This window comes from Amblyomma americanum, chromosome 3 (assembly GCF_052857255.1).
Source record: "Amblyomma americanum isolate KBUSLIRL-KWMA chromosome 3, ASM5285725v1, whole genome shotgun sequence".
NCBI lineage: Eukaryota > Metazoa > Arthropoda > Arachnida > Ixodida > Ixodidae > Amblyomma > Amblyomma americanum.
In genome coordinates, this window is record NC_135499.1 from 187,126,507 (window position 1) to 187,149,418 (window position 22,912).

The 22,912-nt window shown below is 45.4% G+C and overlaps 1 protein-coding gene across 1 annotated transcript in view; it reads right to left on the reverse strand.

Annotated features, from left to right (window-relative positions):
- Positions 1–22,912, reverse strand: part of Ptpmeg2 (Protein tyrosine phosphatase Meg2) — a 63,854-nt gene that overhangs the window by 9,959 nt on the left and 30,983 nt on the right. Inside the window, exons 9-13 of the mRNA XM_077659212.1 lie at positions 21,943–22,131; positions 18,505–18,584; positions 14,342–14,502; positions 8,209–8,444; positions 1,716–1,923 (exon numbers count right to left, since the gene is read on the reverse strand). Of these exons, the coding sequence (XP_077515338.1) occupies positions 1,716–1,923; positions 8,209–8,444; positions 14,342–14,502; positions 18,505–18,584; positions 21,943–22,131 (874 nt within the window). The remainder of the gene's footprint in view (positions 1–1,715; positions 1,924–8,208; positions 8,445–14,341; positions 14,503–18,504; positions 18,585–21,942; positions 22,132–22,912) is intronic.

Genomic DNA, 22,912 nt, shown 5'->3' on the forward strand with positions numbered 1-22,912 from the left:
TGCTCCAAGTTGCCGGGGACAAAGCAGTCTCGCTTTCCGCCTTCTATAAACGCTCTACAGTGCGAGAGCATGGGTGCCGCAATTCTAGGTCACGTGGCGTTTCCGTGATCACCGGCCCTTGGGCCTTTTGGTTCCTATAGCTGCTGGCACACTGGAGCCCTGTTGCAAGGTGCTGTTCCAGCCCTCGCTGTGAATAACGAGCTGGTGGACGGCACAAAAACTTCATGTGGACAAGCATAGTATGAATTGGTGGTGCAAAATGTTCGATTCAATAACTTGATTTGGCTGTTGACCAAACTGGTCGCGTGCAGATGTGTCAGCGTGGCGCTCTGCTCTCTGCCAGCGAGGCGAGGCCTAGTGGGGACCTCTTCCCTCTAGGTCGTCCCGTCCGGCACCGAGTTTCTCCCTTGCCCTAGCATGGGCGAACGTTCGCTTGTAACCTTGCTGGTGAGCCGGACGATCTCGATTCCTTAGCATTGTTGCTGTTGTAGCAATAAATGCCTGTTTGTGTCAGCCAGAGTGCTGTTCCTTTGTTCCCCCTCAGAACAAGGCCTACTGTGGTCTGCGTGCGCTCGGTAACGCGCACAATCACGAGGTGGGGTCCGAGCGGTTTTGAACTGTGTCAGTCGCGGTTGGGGGGGGGGGGGGGGGGGGGACGTATTTATCCCCCTTATCAAACCCCACAATCTACATGCGGAACCGACGTATTTGTGAGGTGTGAGACCTATTTGTGAGATCTTGAACAGCTGGCTTTAATGGTGATTGTGCCGAAGCACGACTTTTGCTTTTAAGTGGTGACTCCACAGACGTCTGCTAGCTGTATGCGCTACATGCCTCAGAAAGCGGCGCCCGTCTCTATGTGCCAGCTCCTTCTCATGTTTGTGCCATTGCGCTTGATTAGTGAATTTCAGACAGAGAAGGGTGGCTGCAGCAAATGCAGTCAGCTCAAACTCGTCTCACGGAAGTCAAGGGAACCCATGCGTACTCTAAATGATGCATGGTGCCGTGCCGGTTCCAGCGCATGCACATACACCTGGCAGGCACAAATCTAAGAGCCACGCTTGTCCCTGCTCACGACTGCTGCTGCATGCATGCGCAGACAGACCCTGGCATACACGTGGGCATGCGGAGCATACGCCTGGGAAGTTTCCACGAAGTTGGGGCCTTGGCTGCGCACGCATGCCGCAGTGCCATTCCGGAAGAGGTACGGTCTTTGTCAGAAATATACAGCCTAAGGGGGTTTGCCGCGCTGCTGGGCTCAGAAGCAGACCTCTTGGGCTCTATGCTTTTGACAAAGACTGTACATTGAGCCAAAACCACGCAAAGCAAGTGTCCCAGAAACGTCATTCACGTGAGAATAATACTTCGAGGTTTCTAATACGAAACATTTGGATGGAATAGAATATCGAATACTTTACTATTTGACTGAATATTCGAAATTATGGTATATCTGCACAGGCCTTGGTGTGTAAAGAGTGCGTAATGAATTGTCTCAAATTATTTCGGGCATGACTGTGAAAGCGTTGAGTGCAAGTGCACATTTGCTGCTTGATGGTCCATTTTGCTAACAGCTGTGATCAGACACCATGCATTTCATGAGGTGAAAGCACTGCCAAAGGGTCATCACAGAAATGAACTACAAATTCTACATTTTACAACGACAGAAGGCTCTGTGAATAAAAGGGGGGGGGGGGGGGAGGCATCTCACAGCGTACCGGTGCGACCAATTCCAGCACTGCAGTGAACCACAATGGGTGGCCCCAAGGGATGCCCATCCCATTTGGGCTCCATGGAGGCCACTGCCTGAGCCTGCTTCTCACGCACCACTCCTCGGAAGGCCAGCATGGCCAAGGCCGAATCAGGCACACCATAGTCCGGCCAACTCGTAAACTGCAGGTGGCTTACAGAGCGTGACTCCTGGCTCTGCATCAGCGAGAGGAGAAAGAGACAGAGTAATGAGAGCAAGCTTTCATGCACTATACATAGTATAACTTATAACAATAGTGGTTATAACAATATATCGGATATAACAATGATCAGTCACGGCACCGTCAGTTCTACCATGTGTTCCATGGTAAAATAAACCGCTCACAGCAATGCTGTCATAACACATTATTGGTCATAACAATTAAATCTGGTCATTTAGTGTAACCATAAAAAAAACAAACATGAAAATGCTACAACCGCACCAACAAAACCACGCTTACAACACAAAAGCGTGCGTGTGTGGAGCCGACCCGACGGACCGAGCCAGCACAGCGACACCGCGAAAGCAAAAGAACCCGTGACCACCCATTCGGAGACACTGCCACCAGGCGCGCCGAGGATGCTTTCTTGTCACAGTGATGCAGGCAGGAGAAACAATGGATGCGTTCCCCTGTGCAAAAGGCCCATGCAGAGAAGAAAGTAGGGAGCATAGTAGGGAGCACTGGTGGAGCAGTCCATTATTAGCGTTTCTGAGGGGTGCGCCGCTCGCAGAATGGAAATGCAGCGGCACATTTTTCTTTGTTTTTGCATTCTGAGCTACGGCTGGCAGTGGCAGCGCGTGCATTGTCCCATCTGCCCTTGTTCTTTGCTAACTTGGCCACGGTCTCCGCTTTGCAGATTTCACGTGTTCCAAGGGCAGGCGGCACCACGTCAGGCGAGCTGCTGCGTTGCTGCATTGGCCACGCGCACCATGCGTACTCCCAATCAGTCGGTGCACGCGCGTTGCCAGCATGGTTTTTCTCTTGTCAGCTGTCACCGCACCCTTGGTTCTGCACGCTCCTTGGATTTCCCATAAGAACTGCTCCACGAAAACGGGTTTGATGCCAGTGACGCAGAGGCGCTCGAAGCTCCCGCCAGTGCAGTGATGACGGCGATGATTGCAGCGTATTAAGTCGAAGAATTCTTGCACGCTGACGATGCAGACATGACAAATGAAGACCTCATTGACGAGGCGATCATGGCAGCTGTCACTGGTGCAGACAGCAATGAACAGGAACCTTTGCAAGTTGTAATATAATAGTAAAAGCTCGTAATTCGACACCAATTAATTCGGAAATCCAGATAATACGAACTGCCAGCAGGGTCCTAGCCAACGCCCATGTAAGTCTATGGTGTCGTACGCTTGCTAAGGCTGCCACTGGTGCCTATATAACTGCGCTTAAACAGGTAAAAGATAAGTTCCTTCCTAACACTTTACCATCCATGCTATCTACCAACATTAGAAAATTTTGGCGCGTCATCAACCCACATACCGAAAAATCTATTAACTTAACTGACACGTCAGGGGACCCTATTCCAGCTCATTTATGCGCATCAGTACTTAACAAAACATTTGTTCAGAACTTCTCGTGCACCAAACACACCACACATCCTGTTCCACTCGAGTATAATTACCCATCTATGCTTCAAATTTTCATTGATTCATATGGCGTTGCTAAACTTATTCATGACCTCGAATTTCATTCATTGCCCGGTTTTGACTGCATTAATGGAAAATTTTTTAGACAAACACAATCACCTGCAGCTCCTTAATACTAACCAAGATTTTTCAGCAGACTCTCGATACTTCCATTTTGCCAACACAATGAAAAGTCAGAAAGGTGGTTCCACTATTCAAATTAGGAAATAGAGCCTGGCCTACAAATTATGGCCCTATCTCGCTCACTATTACTTGCTGAAAACTATTAGAAGACGTAATCTTCACTAACCTTGCTAAATTTCTCGAGTATAATTCGTTTTTTACAACCGCACAGGATAGCTTTCAGAGGTCATTTTCTTGCAAAACCCAACTTGCCATCTTCACAATCAAACATCACCATATTTTAGATCACGTATCAGAAGCTGACTGCATTTTCCTTGAATACTCTAAAGCATTCGATAAGGCATGTCGCCGGTTATTATTTTTAAGGCTAACTCAACTGAATATCGACTACAACGTTCTGAAATGGATTAAATACTTTCTTCTTAACCGATCGCAGTTCGCCCCTGCTAACAATTTTAACTCACCTTTCAGCAAAGTTTACTTGGGCATGCCAAAAGGGTCAGTGCTTGGACCCCTTTTATTTTGTATTTACATCAATGATCTTACTTCCATTGTATCATCTAGCATTCTTTTGTTTGCTGACGACTGCAGAGTTTTCCGCGAAATAAAATCCCCCGACGAAGCTAACCTTCTTCAGCGCGATCTCCCTAACATTTTCTCTTTGGTGTAACGAATGGCTTATGGAACTTAACACTAATAAGTGTCAAATTATTTGAATATCAAGTGCCAACATTCCACCTGTGTACTACCTAAATAATGTTCCCTTAGAAGCAGTCACTTCATATAAATACTTGGCTATCCATATTTCTGCTGACCTTAACTGGATGCGCTATACTGAGTACATTAGTAACTAAGCTAACCGCATGTTGGGCTACGGGCGCCGTAACTTTTCCAAAGCATATCTTCCTTGAAAGTATTACTTTACAAAACACTAATATGTTCTAAACTGGAATACGCTGCCACCATATGGGATCCCTATCATGAAAAACTAATTACTTTGCTTTAGCTGGTCCAAAATAACTCTGCTCGTTTTACCTTATTCAATTTTAACCGTACCGTGAGTGTAACAAGCATGAAAGCTAATCTTTGTTTACCTCTTTTAGCATCCTGCCGGCAGATAATTTGTCTGAGCATTTTTCATAAACTGTATCATCATCCCATACTACTCATTTCATGACCATCCCATTTCCCTCATTTCGCGGGTCAAACCGCATCGATCATTGTCACAAAGCTGGCATTGAAACATGTAACACTATAACAGCATTTCCGGCTTTCTTGCCTCATACATCATGTGAATGGAACCACCTTCCCGCAGATATCGCCGACATCAGTGATAACCAGCACATTCGTAGAGCACTAGCTAACATTGTATAACAAGAGGATGAAAATACTTTGTTATTATGTACTGCATCTGTTTATGCATTTTTATCTTGTAACCACTCCCTTCTTTAATGCCTTTGAACCTGAGGGTTCAATAAATTAAATAAATTAAATTAAATTTGCACAGGCCTATGTCCTAGTCATTTTCGAGTGCTTCGCCCCTTTACATCTCAACAGTGCAGAGAAGCCGCCGCAGCTTCCTCACTGTGTTTACACACAATGATGCACTCGTATACAAGTTGTCGCACATAACTTGAGCAAAGATTTTAAAAATGAAGGAAACTTCGGACGCGAACTGAACTGAATGCATGTTAGCACTAGCCTATAGTTACTCAGGCTATTTTTTATTTTCCCCTTGACTAGCTGATTAGTTATATTTAATTAATCATCTTTTTAAGCATTGGCTGCAGACCCCCGAGTGTGATTGCCAAAGCTGTAGAGCACCTTCAGAAACCTCTCAAAAAATTGTTTCCTACACGATGTATCTCACGTGGTCCTTTTTTCCGCGTTCCAAAGATAGCCCATGAAATATGAAAAAATATCACGTGACGGGGCGCTTGCGCTCACTTACTGTGCTGCTATCAAGCATGCGATAGATGAACAAGGTCGGCTTCTCTGATAGGTCGGCTTTTCAAGGTTAGTTCTCTGATATTGTGGTTGGTGTCCGATATACTTGATCCTTGACGTAGCCCCAGAGGAAGAAATCGAGCGGAGTTAAATCTGCTGACCGTGCCAGCCAAGCAATGGGCCCATGCTATCCAATCCACTGCTGCGGGAAGATTTCAGCCAGCCATTTGCAAAATTATCTGCTGCCGTGCGCAGCAGCACCATTACGCCGATACCAAATATCCTTGATCTTAGCCTATGGAACTTTGCGATGAAAATCCTCAAGTGCCCCATCAAAGATATCATTGACATCTTTCGCCCACAAGCAGGTTATCAAAAAACACGGGGCCTATGATAGTGCCACTGTAAGTTCCACCCCACACATTAACCGACCACTGATATTGATGTGTCTTCAAAACCTAGTGGGAGTTTTCGTCACTCCAATAATGAGCGCTGTGGATGGTCACATGGGCATTACGTGAGACGGCAGCTTCATCGGTCCACAATATTTTTTTCACAAAGCCTGGGTCCTTTTCCGTCTGAATTAAAATCCAGTTTGCAAAATCTTTCAGATTTTGGAAATCGCGGAGCTCCAAGATCTGGTGCATCTGCACGTGGCGTGGATGAGGTTGTCTGTTCTTCAGTATTCTCCACACTGAAGTCTTTCACACTCCAGCTTCAACACCACACTAGGAACACTTGCACGTTGGTCTGAAGAAAATTTGTACAGAATATCTGTCTCCATGTCCTCGCCAAGGATTGAAGATTTATGTTGTTTCTTCATAAAACTCCAAGTCTGTCTCAGCGTTTCATATGCACGCACAATCATCATTGAGCTCGGACGCGTATCTGGATGCCAGCGTTGAAATAGCTCAACTGCCCGCCTTCAAAGTCCACTTGACGCACTGCACCTAAAGCAACGCACCATGTACAACTCTGGTCATGGTGCGCAAGCGTGGAGCGAGACGCGCCCACTCGATACTGTGACCACGAAGCGAAGTGCAGATGCGGGGTGTGAGATCAAAAAATAACATTTGACAGACTGTGAGAAGGAGAGGGGGCGAGGCCATTGCGAAAAGAGTAATCGTCTGAAGAAGACATGCGTAAATTTCTTGAATATAGCCAAGGTTTTTCTTTTTTTTACCTTTACTCAGTTCTGTACCCCTGTGATTTATCTGCTGTTATTCAAACCCAAGGTTTAAAGTTGCAGTATCATCGTTCAATGCGGAAACTACTAGAAGGTAATTTGTATACAAAGGCAAAATTGTAGCAGCCGTCATCGCCTTCCATCGTTCTCACGCGCTTCACCCTTTCCTTCTTCAAAGCAAAACCAAAACGCTGTTTTCTTCTTGTCTTTTTCATAGCCTTTGACGCTTTATCGCTTCGGCAACGCTCAGCCAGCAGCATGCATTTGCGGCGTCATGTGATAAGAGCCGCATGCCAGGATATCTACATCAGGCATAACGCCCTGTCTCAGAACACAGTCTCTCTGCAGCCGACCTTGTTCATCCACCGCACGCTTGACAGCAGCACAGTAACAGAGTGCAAGCGCCCCGTCACGTGGTATTTTTTCATATTTCGCGGGCTTTCTTTGGAACGCGGAAAAAAAGACCACGAGAGATACATCGTGTAGGAAACAATTTTTTTAGAGGTTTCTGAAGGTGCTCTACAACTTTGCCAATCACACTTCGGGTCTGCAGCCAATGCTTAAAAAGATGATTAATTAAACATAACTAGTCAGTTAGTTAGCCTGAGGAATTCTAGGCTGGTGCCAACATTATGCATTCGGTTCAATTCGCGTCCGAATTTTCTTTCATTTTTAATACCTTGGCTCACGTTATGTGGGACAACCTGTTTAAGCGTATCGCTGTAGTTCTCAGATGCTCTAACCCTTGCCCTTAAGCACCACAAAGAAACTGCAGTGTTTCTCCTTTTCATTTCGTGTTCCCGCAAAACAGCTGTCTCGTATGCTGACACGATGTTTTTATTAGTATTTTTTTGGTTGATGGTGGCGCTTTGCCTCCTCGCACATAGGCACTGCAGAGAAGCCACCACGGCAAGTGACCGCCACTACATTTCAGCTCTTCATGTTGCGTGCCCTCACGTTCGGCTCATTTGTATGTATTATACGGCCAAAAAATTTCAAACATGGTAGCCAGGAAGACGTGTTATCTGGGAACGCATTAACCGGGAGACATGTAGCGTAACTCTGTGAAACATTTTTAACGTCCACGAATTTCAGCATATGAACCTGGAATGTATCAACAAGGTTTTGCTGAAATAGCACAGGACTATACATTTTTATTGAGTTATGCATACCCATTCATGAAGAACACTGAACACATGAAACAAACACCATAAAGTTTGAACTCTGCTGTTTTAGAATAATTTAATCCTCTAAAGTCTGAGCTAATGGCTACGCCTTCTGTAGACTTTAAATGCAGTGGAAGTGGCTTGCAGTGGCAGTGGCTAGTAGTCACTGGGTAATAGCCGTGAGTAACTACATATTATCTAGATAATGTGCTTTGTGAAGAATCTGCTGCTTTCAAACATAAAGCCCAGAAACAGGACACAAAGCAGCAATGTAAGTCGCACACAGTCGTAACAGAAATAAGAAAGGTGGGAAGGAAGACAGGACCTGGCAAGCGAAATGAGCGACATGCGATGTGGCATGGAGGCAGGCGCACACTTGCCTCACAGTTGTACAGCTCCAGCTGCGCCTCCACATAGTCTGGCTTTGGGTCCTTGGCCAAAACAGTGATCTTGAACAGGTCTTCCAGCTCTATAGAGGCACCAGCCTCCCCAGGTGGCCAGTACTGGCCACATTTGCCCCGCCCTCTCTCAAACGTCCTTGTCGTCATGACGATCACAGCACACCGCTGCTCCCAGATCATGCGCCAGAAGTCTGTGTATGTCTTTGGCAAGGGTCCTTGGAAAAGAAAAAAAAAGAAATGAAGAGGCCCTGTTAGCCCAACTCTACGGAATGCCAACAAATAAAAAAAAAACAGCTGGTATTGCCTTCCAATTAAAAGTACCATATTTATTCCATATTTTTACCGAAATTGGAAGTGAAGAGTCGCCCCTTGCATTATAATCGAATAATACGCAGAGAAAATGGTGTACCATGCCGTTTTCACTTTCGTATTTGTTGGTAGCGTCATACAGATCAACCTCCACTTTGGAAGCCGGAAAAAAGGGAACAAAAGAAAAAAAAGTTTGAATGCCGTATTGGTCGACCAATAAGAGCTCCGATCCACAAATATTTAACCAAGGCAACCAGCACGGCACACCACATATTGAAGCAGCGGCGAGCAGAGAGGAACTAGTCATCGGAGAAGGTGAACTTGCACTCAGTGTGCGAACGCTACGCATCATTCCGAGGAAACACGGTGAAACACTCAAGACGTAAAGGTCTTCTTTCATTCTATTAAGACTCAGTAGACACCCTCAACGTCTGCAGTGCCAGCAATGCCGTATGATAATGGTACTAATCCGATTCGGGTGCACGGAAAGCTTGGCACTGCTATTGCATGTGAAGAGGCGCTCTTGCTGCTTCTGCTTCTATCATCAGAAACTGACGCACTTTTTGACAACTTCAAACTTGCGTGCTGCCAGGCAATTTTTCGGTGCCTCCACGCGTTACATGACGGCTCATTAAAATGCTGCCGAGAACAATCACTGATGTTCAGGAGACATGGCTCACTGTGCGGTTGAGCAACTAGAAGTTTCGTTATTACGATGAGGCCTCTAAAGCACATGGTCGATGCGGTGATGGCACAGCGGATATTCGTGTTGACTGTACCAGTTTTCTCTGATAAGCATTTTTGTGGCTCTCTTGAAAAAGAAGGGAGCATGAAACCTTCCCATAATAAGAGTGGCAGCAACTGCTGCACTAGGTTAAGGCTTGAAGGCACGCACTAGCCTTCCTGCAAAGACAAGTCACAAGAAAGCCATTTTTGTAGCGAGAGCTACACTATGCCAGATATTCCGAGCCTTCAGCATGGCACCCCTTGAGCTCCGTGGCAGCACCGTGGCGGCACCGTGGCCTTGAGCCGGTTGGTCACGTGGTGCGGGGCAGCTGCTGCTGCCAGCAGCGCGGCGGCGAAACCGAGCTGCAACAACTGTGCACATGTGCCGTGTCAAATGGGGGGAGAGGTGTCGCAGCTGTATAACTAGGCGGCTCGGCGGAGCCGCCGGGGCAAAGACGGAGAGCGGAGGAGAGGACGAGCTGAGCTCAGCAGCTCTGAAAGAAGCCAGGGCTCAGCGTTGGAACGAAACCAAGAGGAGCTCTCGCTCTCGCGTCACTCCAGGTTTAACCAGAGATAAACCACAGCCAATTTTTTTTTAGGTGCTTGTTAGTAATCGCCTATCAATTTTCAGCACACTTTCCTCACGTTACTATCGCATTTATTAATTTTCTCCTGTTTCATACTTGCAAAGTCGATCCTCGCATAGCATTCGGGTAAATACAGCAAGTGTCTACCTTCTCAAAAACCACATATCATTGCATTTACAATAGAATCTCGATGACACGATCTCACGAGGGTGCGAAAAATATTCGTATCCAAAATGAACCAAACCTGCATGCAGAAGCACGGAAAACATATTTACGCAGATCCGCTTATGGCTGATGGGACTGATTTATGGCTGCGTGCCACCGGCCACTCATGACAGCAATGCGCTGGCCGCGAGCCACTTCTCACTGCTCGCGGTGCTAACCGATCAACAGGCAATCGCGATGTCGGCGATGTGCTGGCCATATGGCACTGCTCATTGCTCGCAGTGCATTCTGCGTAACTGGCGATCGCGGCATTGGTAATGTATGAGCTGTGTGCTACCGTGCGTCAGCCATGTGGAGGTAGTGTACAGTCCTTCAGGGCGCAGTTGTGGCTCATGCGTTCGAGGAGTGTTCAGAACACTCAAAATTTTGCACAATGTACAAATACAATCCAGTCAGGGAATTTGACAGACTTGTACTACCCCGAAATTTGTATCAACCATGATCATATCATTAAGATTCTAATGCAGTTCATTTACGGCTGATGTCATCTGGCATTTTGAAAAGAAACTCAGCTCTGCATCCACTGACTTCGCTTCACTACACTTCTATCAAAGCTCCTGCACCTCTGTTGCTCCACAGCTTAGATGTCTAAAGGCTTGAACTTCCACAGGCTGCTTAACTCAACTCACAAAATCAGAGCCTCCCTTGCTGCAATCCTGCCTAAATTAGGTATGGAGAAATACTTCTAAGTTTGCTTCAACTTGACTGAGCCTGACTTCAACTTCATCTCGACCAAAATGCGCGGCCATTCCGTACATCCCAGGCATAAGCAAAGCCTTGGCATGCGTCTTCAAGAAGCACAATGTGCATACTGCCCAAGTGCCTACTAGCAAATTGCGTGGGGCTCTTGTTAATGTGAAGGATGCTTTGCCCCGTTCAAAGTTTCCGGGTATCGTATATAAGATGCCGTGTGATGATTGCCACTCCCATCTACATCGGTGAGATGGGGAATTTACCAAGGCAGCTAAAAGAGCACCGCAATGATGTCGCCAGGAATCGGACCGCGTCAAACGCTGTAGCAGAACACGCGCAAAAAGAAGGGCATGAAATCGCTTGGGATGACGTAGCAATCATTGCTGCCGAAAGAAGCCCCTCAGCATGGCTGCACCTGGAATCACTGATCATACAGTTAATGCCGCACACTATCGACAGGACTAAGGGGACTCTTCACCCAACTTACACAAAATCATTGCGTCGACTTTTCAAAGCTTCTTAAGCTGCTTCTTACTCGTCCGGTTCTTCATTGTGAACAAGGAACCCGTACAAAACGCCAACTGTTTTTTGATAATTGGTCAGTGGACTTGTTCAACCATGCTACTACCTGAACAGACGGCATTCCGTCAAACCCCGGATTACTTCATTGAAGTCACTCCATGAAGAAAGCATGACACTGATACTGGTTGCTCTGCAGATATTGAACAAGACCATCAGTTTTTTGTGCCTGCATTTCTTGGCATTGTGATGTTTGTTCAACAAGGGCACCCTTGTGCTAATTTGTTTTTTTAGTGTGAAAGCACTCTTAGTGTTAAACTGTACCATGCTCTTGCGCTGTACATTGCACATCTTTTTCATCAACTAATACTACTATCAAACTAATATTCGCACTTTGACCTATGTGGCACCAGTGACAGAGAGACATGCGCTGCGTGCATTGGCGTGGACTTCGGTGGCAGAAACATGGCACTAGAGCCATACATGTTGCCGTTGACAAAATTGCTGCAGAAGCGCTGCCGGCATACATTGGGTAAACTGGCATTGACGATGAAAAGGTTTAAAACACGCATAACTGGCACCCTGGGTCAGTAGATATTTCAATTGCGCTTTCAGGTACGTGGTGGTAATGTCCACCTGCAAAAAGCTGTAATTTTGCACAACACGTCGTGCTTAGCTCTGTTAAACTGCCAGCCATATTTTCTGAGAGGGGAAGCATACAATTTCTTTGATGCTGTACATATACTTTGAGAGAGACACAGCTGGAAACAGTGCTTGGCACACTCAGCTTTATAAATCACAACAGCCGGCTCTCAATTATTGCAAAACATAGGTTCAAGCAATTGAAGCAGCAGATTGTTTGCTGCAGGCACTGTCTTTTGCCATCAGTGTCTACAAACTAGGCTGCAACTGAACTGCTATGGATTAAACTTACAGTAAGCTTGTTTCTTTTCCCCCTTGATGCGCTTCCTGAGGACCTTTCAATATCCTGAGCAACGTAAACCTACCAGCTATGCTCCATCTCAGTAGTAGACTTGCAGCCCTACCAAGACTGCGATGAGTGCAGAGGCGATGTTCCATGCGCATACACCAAACACTACCATATTTACTCACGTAATTTGCGCACTTGCATAATTTGTGCATCCCTAATTTATTACCTGTGTTTTTTTTTTAAACTTTCACACTCACATTTTGCACTCCTTGCTGTAACAGACCATCAACATGCACACAAGTGCACGCAAGGCAGACTTGGGAAGATTGCTGCAGCAATGTTGCCGTGTGCGGCTGTGAAATACGCGAGTGGTAAGAAGATGAGTTGCGCACCGTTTAACCGGATTGCTCGCACTGGCAGTCACGTTCCCGGAACAAAAGTTGCAAGAGCACATTTCTGGTAACCTCCTGAGCATGCCGGAATCCGAAACTGCGGAACTGTTTGCTGTTCACTTTGCCGCTAGTCAGGCAGGCCACATGCAAAGGCAACGTTTTATCGCCTTTTATCTCCACTTGCTTCCGAATGCTAGTGATTGTATTGTTGTTCATTTATTGTTTTGAGCTGCGCATGTGCCCTCATGCCTCCCCGCTGGGGACTACATAATGTGGGCCATGGCGGAAGAAGGTACACGCCTTATATGTGAAGTCAATTCTTGTTATTTTTTTCCAGCAAGGTGAGCGAGCTGGGGGAGTCGGTGCATAGGTAACAATATATGGTATATATTTTGCATTACGATCTTAGTAGTTTTTTATAGAACAAGTTCTTGAAATCGTGTAATTTGCATACCCCCTTTTTGAAGCCCAAATTTAAAAAAAAAAGTGCACAGCTTACGTGAGCAAATATGGCAATTCAAATCATCCCATAATTTACGCTATTTCCCAAGCTCAGCGTGCGCTGAAACAACTTTTCCACCATGGTGGCATGCTTAGAGAAAGAATCCCTCGTTTTGGAGTGAATTCATCATTGTGACTTGGTTTTTCATTGTGTTCACTCATCATAAATAGTGCGTAGGACTTTCATTTTATTTCAACTCGCTTACAGCATTACCCATGAGCAATATACTTTTTATTTTTTTTTACTTCAAGTGATGATTCTTCCACTCCTAGGCCTAAAAGGAGTGCCAGCTTGTTATAAAAATGGTTTCCGTTAAGAGAGCAAATGGCACCACTAGGCTGAATGAAGTTAACGTTGTATGCCGCCATGGTGGCTCACTGGTTATAGTGCTCGGCTGCCGACCCAAAAGAGGCAGATTCAATCCCAGCCGCAGCGGCTGCACTTCAATGGAGGCACAACGATAGGGGCCTGTATACTGTGCTATGTCAGTGCATGTTAAAGAACCCCAAGTGGTCGAAATTATCTGGAGCCCTCCACTACGGCGTCCCTCATAGCCCAAGTCGCTTTGGGACGTTAAACGCCATAAAGCAAAAACCGGTATCGTTGTGTCTTCAGTTGCACGCGCAGCAAACAGTGTAACATCGCGTATAACGCTTGCGTTTAGTGTACATAAGCGTGCATACACTCTTCTAAAACATGAGCTTGGAACATGATAGCCTCAGATGCTTATGCGCCACTAAACCCCCCCCCCCAAACCCAGCACAACAACTATTCTAAAACTGCCTAATGTACCTTCAATGTTCGATACATAGACAGCATCTATTTATACTCTTTTCCAACCATATCTTCATACACTGTGAGCAGATGACGAGCAGATGATGAGGTGCAGAGGAACACGTTTAGTGCACTCTCCTGATTGGCTCAGGAGGTCTTTAGCTTCCATAGTGCTGCAATGGACTTATGAGATGGAGTATAGGCACCTGCAGCACATCTCTAAAGGGACACTTAGGACAAATTTAACCTGACCAGCATCAGATGATTACTGCAATCTAATGACACACACAGGCTACATTCACTGCAGAAATTTCATAAACTAGAAAAGGCCAGAAAAATGAATCATATGTATCACTTCCAGCCAGTAGTCACAGAGTCTATAAATCTCTCGACATCATTATCAATTTCACTAGCTTGAACTGGGTGGCATGGAAAAGCACACTAGGTTCCACACCTTGGGTTGATATGAAAGCATTTTTCTGGTGGTAACCATCCACAAAGTTGGCATTGATGTAGGTGCTGCAGTCATCTTCATTCCTCATGGAAAGAACAACCCTGCTGTGGTCAAAGCAGAGTACGTCCGTGTACCTATTCTTGCACTGGTTGGGCTTCAATCTATATGCAGGGAAAAAAAAAAAAAAGAGTGCAGATTATGCACTGAACATGTGAGGCAGCTAGAGCAGCACCGTGTCTTCAACCATGCAGTGTTGCAGCCTCTTCGTTAAACATGAAAACATGCACAGAAATCCATGCCATTGCTACTCGGCAATTCCCTTAGTTTTCAACCCGGAACGAATAGAGAGCCAGGTTACTGACATAAGCTACTCATGGGAGTATCAGCTGAGCCCGTTTACAATAAATCCACATGCAATGACCGCTCACAAAGTACGCAGACAAATTTCCCACAGACCAGCTTATAACTTTTTACATTACATCGAATGCGATAATACAGCTTTAATGCCAGTGGAGGTGAGCTTAGAAGACATTTTTGCCAGCATTGGCGACAAAAAAAATTGCAGCAACAAGGATGGGCTGAACAACGATGACATAAAATGTCTGTACACAGGCCGAGCCAATAAATTTGTGTGCTGTGTGTATGCCCCGTCCTTTATCAGCAAACTATGCAACTTAGTCAGTCATTGTTAACAGCATTACTGGTGCTCATTGCACAAGCTGAAAAAATACAATTGTTCACCTTACAGAGCTTGTGCCGTATGAGCAAAAAGATGGCAGGTTTCTTTGAATAAATGAATGGATTGTTTATAGTGATTCTGTTTGAAGATTGCTTTGTTCATATGAGTTCCCTTTGTAAAAGCACATAAATATCATTGTTGAGTGTATTTACTATGTTAATTCTGAAATCTTTTTATCATTACAGTGAAAACTCGTTAATTCAACCCTTGTTAATTAAAAAAATCAGATAATTCGTCCTGCGAGCCTGGTCCCTAAAAGATATACAGGAGTCTATATGGTGAAATTCTTGTTAAAAATTCACGGGGGCACTTTGTGCGGTGAGGCGAAAGCCTTTAGTGTGGTGTTGCTGCTTGTGTCACTGATGGGTGGTAAAAGTACATAATTGTTTGTGAATCTTAAATGCTGGAGACACTGGAGGGCATTTGGGAGGCATCCGTATGATTCGACGCCTTTCGGCAAACCCTCTCCCGCATCCTTACACCAGACAAAAATTATTGTGGGACGATAAAAAGAACGAAAAAGAAAGTGTCCCTGGCCGTACCACTAATTATAACGGGCTCCTTACACTAGACAAATTATGGTGAGACAAAGAAAACCACAAATGCGTTGTGAGGAAGTAGAGTAGTCGTTACGCTCGGCTGCGGAACGGAAGGATGGTGGTTCGAATCCCGCCGTGCACAAATATTTTTTTTCTTATCAAGTTGACGGTGACACGACATCAGTGTGACATGACTTGAGACCAGGCATGACCTGAGACCAGACAAGGTCATAGCCGCAAGTATGAACCATTAAAGGTGTTCGCCTTAATTCGGACAAATTTTAGTATGCATCAGTTCATTCGACATAGCTCCGTAAAAATAATGCAGCGTAGGCCATCCGTACAGTCATCATCATCAGCAGTGCGAGGGAGGGTGAGCATCGAAGAGGTAATGGCGAAGGAAGCGGGGTCAGCGGCGGCCGAATGCTTTGTTGTCTTTGCAGCCCTACCTGTGCATAGTCGTGTCGTAGTCGTATTAAAGGGGCCCCGAAACACATAATCAGTTCATTGTTTTGCCCATTGGTTGCATAGAATGAGTTATAGCTATGTTATTAGCATCGGTTGAACCGCATATACTCCAGTTTTTAATATTTAAATTAGCTCGCAAAAACAAATTTATGGTGCTGACGGTGTCACCATACAGTGGCAGTTTTTAGCAGTGGATATGACATCACTGGGCGGGCGCTTGATGACTGGACAAACAGTAAATATGCTGCAAATTGTGTTAATAAATAGAGATAAGTTTTGTCAAGTTCTTGCGTTTTATATTACATCAACAAAACCGACTTGTTTGCCTTAGATGAAAGTGCTATAAAGCAAGAGAAACAAAAATACACCACCAGAGGCTCTGCCTATTTTTTGCTTCGAAGGACTTTGCGCCTCTCTTTGCACATCCTAAGACCTAGCACACAGCACTTATAGCTACTCTCTATGCATTTGAGAACAGGTTTGCGGAATCGATCCGATCAAGCCATTGAACTCTACAAGCGTTTGTTTCGGTCCCAAGGAAGGATACAAAGAAAAAAGCCATTCGTTTCACATTTAGCAGTGCACATTGTCGGCTTGTGGAGGATTACCGGGCGGCAGCGCCATATGACGCCACGTTCCCGTCAACAGCGTGCGCGCCTTGCTTGCCGTGACCAATCAGCGCGTTACTAGTAGCAGCCGTGGTACGCGGCAAGCAGTAACGGTACGCGCTATCCTAAAAGTAACTAGTATCTTGCACAGGGTGTCACTCCGTCGCAGTTATCTTGCGCTCAAGTTCGGATCCAGAAGTAGGGGGAACGCCACTGATCACTGCTCCCTTCTGTGCTGTCGACGTGACAATGAAGCATCGCTGGGTCAACTGGGTGTTCAAGTGGTTGTTGTAGCAATGAAAACGACGCTACCAGCATTGGCAAGAACGAGTTACAGCGATTAGGCAACCATGGTGTGCTAACTTCCGCGACAAGCTCAGATCGGCAGTTTTGATTGGTCCCTCCCGGTGTCGTCATTGGGAGAGTGAAATGGGAATGGGAAGCCTGGCAAAAATCGAGTTGAGGGCAGCATTTTGTTTTTGCTTGAATTCTGAAATTTCTTCATTGAATAACTCCCATTCCTATGCATCAATTCCTGTAATTCATTTTGAGTCAGCATCTGTGTGACGAAGAATCCATCTGAAGTATAGCCAGCATCCGTTCAAGCAGTTTCGCAGCCTTTTTAATCCTATCTTCAACATATGTCACTTTGGCATGTCATCGCCGTGTGCTTTTTGCTACTATGGTCGCATTTACTTAACCCTAAGTCACCTTTCTTGGTTATTGCACGCTTCACCGTGTTTACTGTGCTGCTTCTGAGTGTGTAGCGTGCTGTTCCTGCGCGTCTTGCCACCACGTCGTGTGCTGCTGCGATAGTGACACCGCAAAGTGGCTGAAGTACTTGGCGACGGACATAGCCAAGAAAGCGGAAATATTGAATGTGCTCAAAAATGGTGTGTCATGCCGCGGCTTGATGCACAAATATGAAGTGAAAAAAAAAACCTTGGCCACATATGTCAAAAATGAAAAAAGCATCTTAGCGGCATTCGACAGTGAAATCTTCAATACTATAAGAAAACGACTGCAGACGACGGCTCACCTGGAACTTGAAGAAGTACTGTGCTGGATCGCAAACGCATATGAGGCTTATCTTTCTGATTTTGATGAAAATGTAAGCGCACAAGAAGATGGGGAGAGGCGAGAAAGACAGGACAAAGCATCTCTCTCGCTTGTCCTACTCTTCTCGTGTGCTTACATTTTTGTCAAAATCATGAGCAACCAACTAGCCCAAGAAATAGCCTTGTTGAACCTATCTCTCTGTGAGTGGGCCACTAATTTGTGCCCAGGCTGAAAAATGAACACTGAAGATGTTAAAGCATCCAAAGGTTGGCTTGCTTGTTTGAGAAGCCGGCACAGTCTGACTTTAAAAGAATGTGTGCGGTGAAAGAGCCTCTGTGAACGAAGAAATGATCGAGAAGTGGCGGACCATCGGGCTTCATGAACACCTAGCTGCGTATGATGCTAGGAGTACATTCAACGCTGATGATACAGCTATCGGCTGCATTTTCGAATGTAGTGGTTCCGAGAATTCTGTCGAATGTACAATATCACACACACATGCCAACAAATATTTCACAGATGTGGCACCACAACCAGTGTACACACATACTTCTGCCTCCTGCAGCTTGCACCAATGTCTGCATGGTATATTAACTGAACATGCACCGACAATCAAGTCTAAAATATCAGTGCCTGGAAATTTATGTAGTTTCATGCTTTGAGCTTAATGGTTAGAGTTCATAATGACAGTTCGTACTGTGCAGGAGGGCTGCTTGCAAGAAACAAGCAGCAGTAATAAGTGCCTCTTACCTTGCTGTGACAAATGTGCCCTCAGGACTCTTTGCTTTCAGCTCAGCGTACTCTTGATACAGGCCACGGCGACCTTTCACCTGCAACGAAATGCAGCGTTTTGAGACAACCATCAGCTTACCATTATAGCGCGCCAACAAAAGAATGATTTTAGTTCAGTGGGATGAACTTAAAAAACAACCTTCACAGCAAACTATAAACCTAACCATCACAGAAAGCCATTTACAGTCGAGCCCATTTATAACAAACCTGACAGTAGTGCGGATTGTGTTCGTTTTATCCAAGATTCGTACTAAGTGGACTTCCCATGTTACAGCCAAAAAATACAAAGTCACTAAGTAAATCTGTTTTGCGCGTGTTTATTCAAACTACTAGTCCCTATTGCATGCCCCTCACCAACAGTGTTGCTGACTTCAAGTTGCTTTAGGGACGCGATATGTATTACTAATCGCAGTGAAAGCCTCCATGGCAGCCAGTGGTAGGTGGGCCTCTTCATCATCGTCAGCAGATTCATGACAATGGGACAGTGTTCGTACTTCGCGAACTACTGTTTTCATCAGCGTCGTCGATTCATATTTCATAACTAGAATCGGACTGCCAGTATCTCTACTATGAAACAAACCTTATATCTACCATCACTTGCCTCTCGCCGCTATAGTTCTCGCCTTTGCCTTTTTCACAAAATTAACTTCCATAACACCCAGCTGCGCAAATCAACTAATCTCTAATCCGTCCTATCGTTCTGCCCGCGTTGACCAATCCCACAAAGTTGGATTTATTTATTGTCACACTGATTCCTATTCCCACAGTTTGATTCCACGCACATCACAGGATTGGAATCACCTTCCCGGACTTATCGCCACTATGGAAGATCATCAACGTTTTAAAAATGCACTAGCTAACATTGTATAATTAGGAGCCTAATAACTTGTATTTTTTATTTTGTTGTGTTGCTTGCTTTTGCTTAATATGTTATCCATTTAATCATTCCCTCAGCAATGCCAAATGGCCCTGAGGGTATTAATAGGTGAAATGAAATGGCTCTCCAGTGTTAGCATCCTCAACAGAAACAACTAGCACTAAAATCAGACAACACACAGCAAGAAAGACTGCACAGGCGCATCCTCGCGTGCAACAACGAAGTCATCCCTGGTAACATCAAGTTTGGCTAGCTATGCATTGAAGACATGCTGCCATAAATAAACATGCGCTCAATAATGTGGGTGTTCGACAGTGTCCTCCATCGTTCCTAGGATCACAAATTCTGCCTCAAGGAAGCAACTGCTGATGCACGCTGCAGTCAGTTCTATCCACGCAAACTATTCCATGACGGAAAACAGAGTCACCCGAACTGAGACGCTGGCACCTTGTCAGTCAATTGCTATCATTTCTCTCAGCATGCACTAGTGACGGAGCACCTATAGAATACCTCGGGTACATGAATTATGGCAATGTCAAGTGGCAGGCCTGGCTCATTCCGTTCATTGGCAAAAGAGTGTGGTCGCCACAGTCAGAAAAGGCAGCACAAACAGGATCTTAACAATTTTTTTGTCAAGCCACTTGGAAAACAAGTCGCAAATTTATGCCAAGTGGCACACTCGTCGATCAAAATGTCACGCATCGTCCAGTCCTTTGTGTTGTGTGCACGAGCATGTAGCTTCCAAAACACTGCGCCTTGCCAGTCTTTGCAAGGACACGCAGCGGCCAATGGTCGCTGTCTTCCATGCTCGGGCATTGAAGGACAGTAACTCAAAGCTTAGTGCACTTTCATCAGCTTTTTTGAAGGCATGCGTTTTTGATGGCCGCATCTGGCAAAAATCTTCGTCGACGTTACATAGCAGCCCGTAATTAATTTTTTTATCTCTGTTCTTGGGGGGTTGCCTTTTTTTCTTAGAATGGGGGGGAAGGTGATGTCACGAGGGCTTGGAGGTGCTTGTCGCTCTCTGCTTCCGAGAGAAACGGAGGTTTTCTACTCCAGGGCCGAGTTTACATCGCCTCCTCGTTCGCTGTAACAGAGTTGCGCGGCCACACTTGTTCGTTCTATCTGAGATACAATGCCATTAACCTTATACATATTTTGATGGAAGATCCGCCTTCATTCGTAATAAGTGAGCATTCGTTATAACTGCAGCCGTTATAAGTGGGCTCAGCTGTATATGATAAATCGTGACCTGATGTTTCTGGGAGTTTTGCGGCACACAACTGCAATAGCTACAGAAGCACAGCAATTGTAAATAGCAAATATAATGACTGCTGTAAAAACCGGAATATAGGTCGAACTTTTTTTCAAAAAACCATGGCGAAAAGTAGACCCCTGTCTTATATACCGGTCATTGGAGAAAAAATACGGAAGTCTTGCAACAATGGGCGGCTGAAGTCAACAGCCTCCATCACCATCTCCATCAGCAGCAGTGTGGTGTGGCACCTCCATTTTGCGTTTCCGTTGCAAAGCTTTCTTGGTTAAAGGCATATTTTGTTTCAAAATGAGTGGAACCCGACGGCAATTCACCGTCGCATTCAAGAAAAACGCGACTGGGTACGCGGAAGCTCACAGCAACCTGGCGGCACAGCGCAAATTTGGAGTATCTGAAAAGAGCATTTGGTATTCATGGAGGCAGAAGCTGCATATTACAACTTGCAGCAACTAGAAGAAAACATCATTCCGTGGGCGGACCACAGCGTATCCAGAACTGGAAGGAAAGGTTGCGGAGTTCGTCCGGGAGCTATGTGCAAGATCGTTGCCTGTGACTGTCGAATGCGTCCGCGTGAAAGCGGTAGAGATCACAGCACGGAGCGGCGAAAGAAGCGAGAGTAAGCGCATGTCTACACATGCGCGTACCTCGTTTATTTTCGCCGCTCCTTCCCATGATGATAAGGTGCTGACAAACACGCAAATCGATGGGCGCAGGATACTGTTAAAAAATTGGCCGGGTGTAGATATGAGCAGCATTTAAATGAAAATAAATACTGTCACCATTGTGCAACCTGTTGAGTCGCATTTGTTTCAAGGTAAGGGTGACTTTCGGTGCTTTTTCCATTGAAAAAGATTTTTTTTTTCATTTTTAGAATTGGTTAGTTGGGGGGTCGACCTATACTCCGGTCCGACCTATAGTCCGGTTTTTACGGTAAGCTTCTTCACAGAATGCCAGATGGTGCTGGGCTACCTCACACAAGAATTCAATGCATGCAACACATTCTCATAGTGAGAAAAACTGGAAATTTTCTCACCTGTAGCTTATTGTTTCGGAAAAAAATGCAGGTTAGTTACAAAACAATGAATTCACTGCAAATTATACAAATTCCTATTACACTTCTTGGCTAGACACACCTGATGCAACAAATTACAGATGAACCCAGAGCCAGCTGATAAAATAAACATGCATTCAGTTACAAGAGTCTAAGAGGCGGGCAGATATGGACAAGATGACTTCTGCTCACTTGAAGTTGGCTGATAAACTCCTCAAGAGTGACGGCCCCATCCTTGTGGTCCCCATTGGCTGTGCCTTCATCCCACTGGGAGCAAGACGACACTGATGATGAAGATGGACATTTTTCATCCTCATCCTCTTCCGTGACGAGCTCGGGTGAAGCAGCAGTGACCCTAGCTCGCTCAGCGGGCTCTTCTTCCTGCTTGTAAATGCATGCTGGTTGTGTAGTTAGGTAGGTACTGCAATTGAAACTGCTGTCTTTATTTTGTGCATTTATCTGCAGCAATCCATCTGAACTCGAGGCATATACCAAGAAACTGCAGTAAGAAACCTTAAAAAGTATGAAAAAAGCAGGGGTGTGTGACTATTAAAATTTTCGGATACAAATCGAATACGGATATGGAGAAAAAATGTCTTCGACTATCAACTTGAACATCTGCTCAGGATGAGAAAAAAATTTCAGAAAAAGATAATTTAGCGTTTCACAAAACAGTGCATAGTCTTTGCAGCTGAAATAGACAAACCTAAACTGACTCAGCACTGCACAAAAAAAAAATGACATGCACAGAAACGCATACCGTTGGATTAAACAGCAAAACAGTATGCAACATCTGCTGTGGTGATGCAAAATGAGTAGCAAAACGAAATCCATGAATGACACAGGACTTCAGGGGACCATAAGAATCATCATCATCACCACCAGCCTGACTACGCTCTCCCATGTCTCTCCAATTAACCCTGTCCTTTGCCAGCTGCGGCCACCGTATCCCCGCAAACTCCTTGATCTCATCCGCCCACCTAACCTTCTGCCGCCCCCTGCTACGCTTACTTTCTCTTGTAATCCACTCCGTTACCCTCAAGGACTAGCGGTTATCCTGCCTTCACATTACATGCCCTGCCCAAGCCCATTTTGTCTGCTTGATTTCGACTAGGATGTCATTAACCTGTGTTTGTTTCCTCCCCCACTCGGCGTGCTTCCG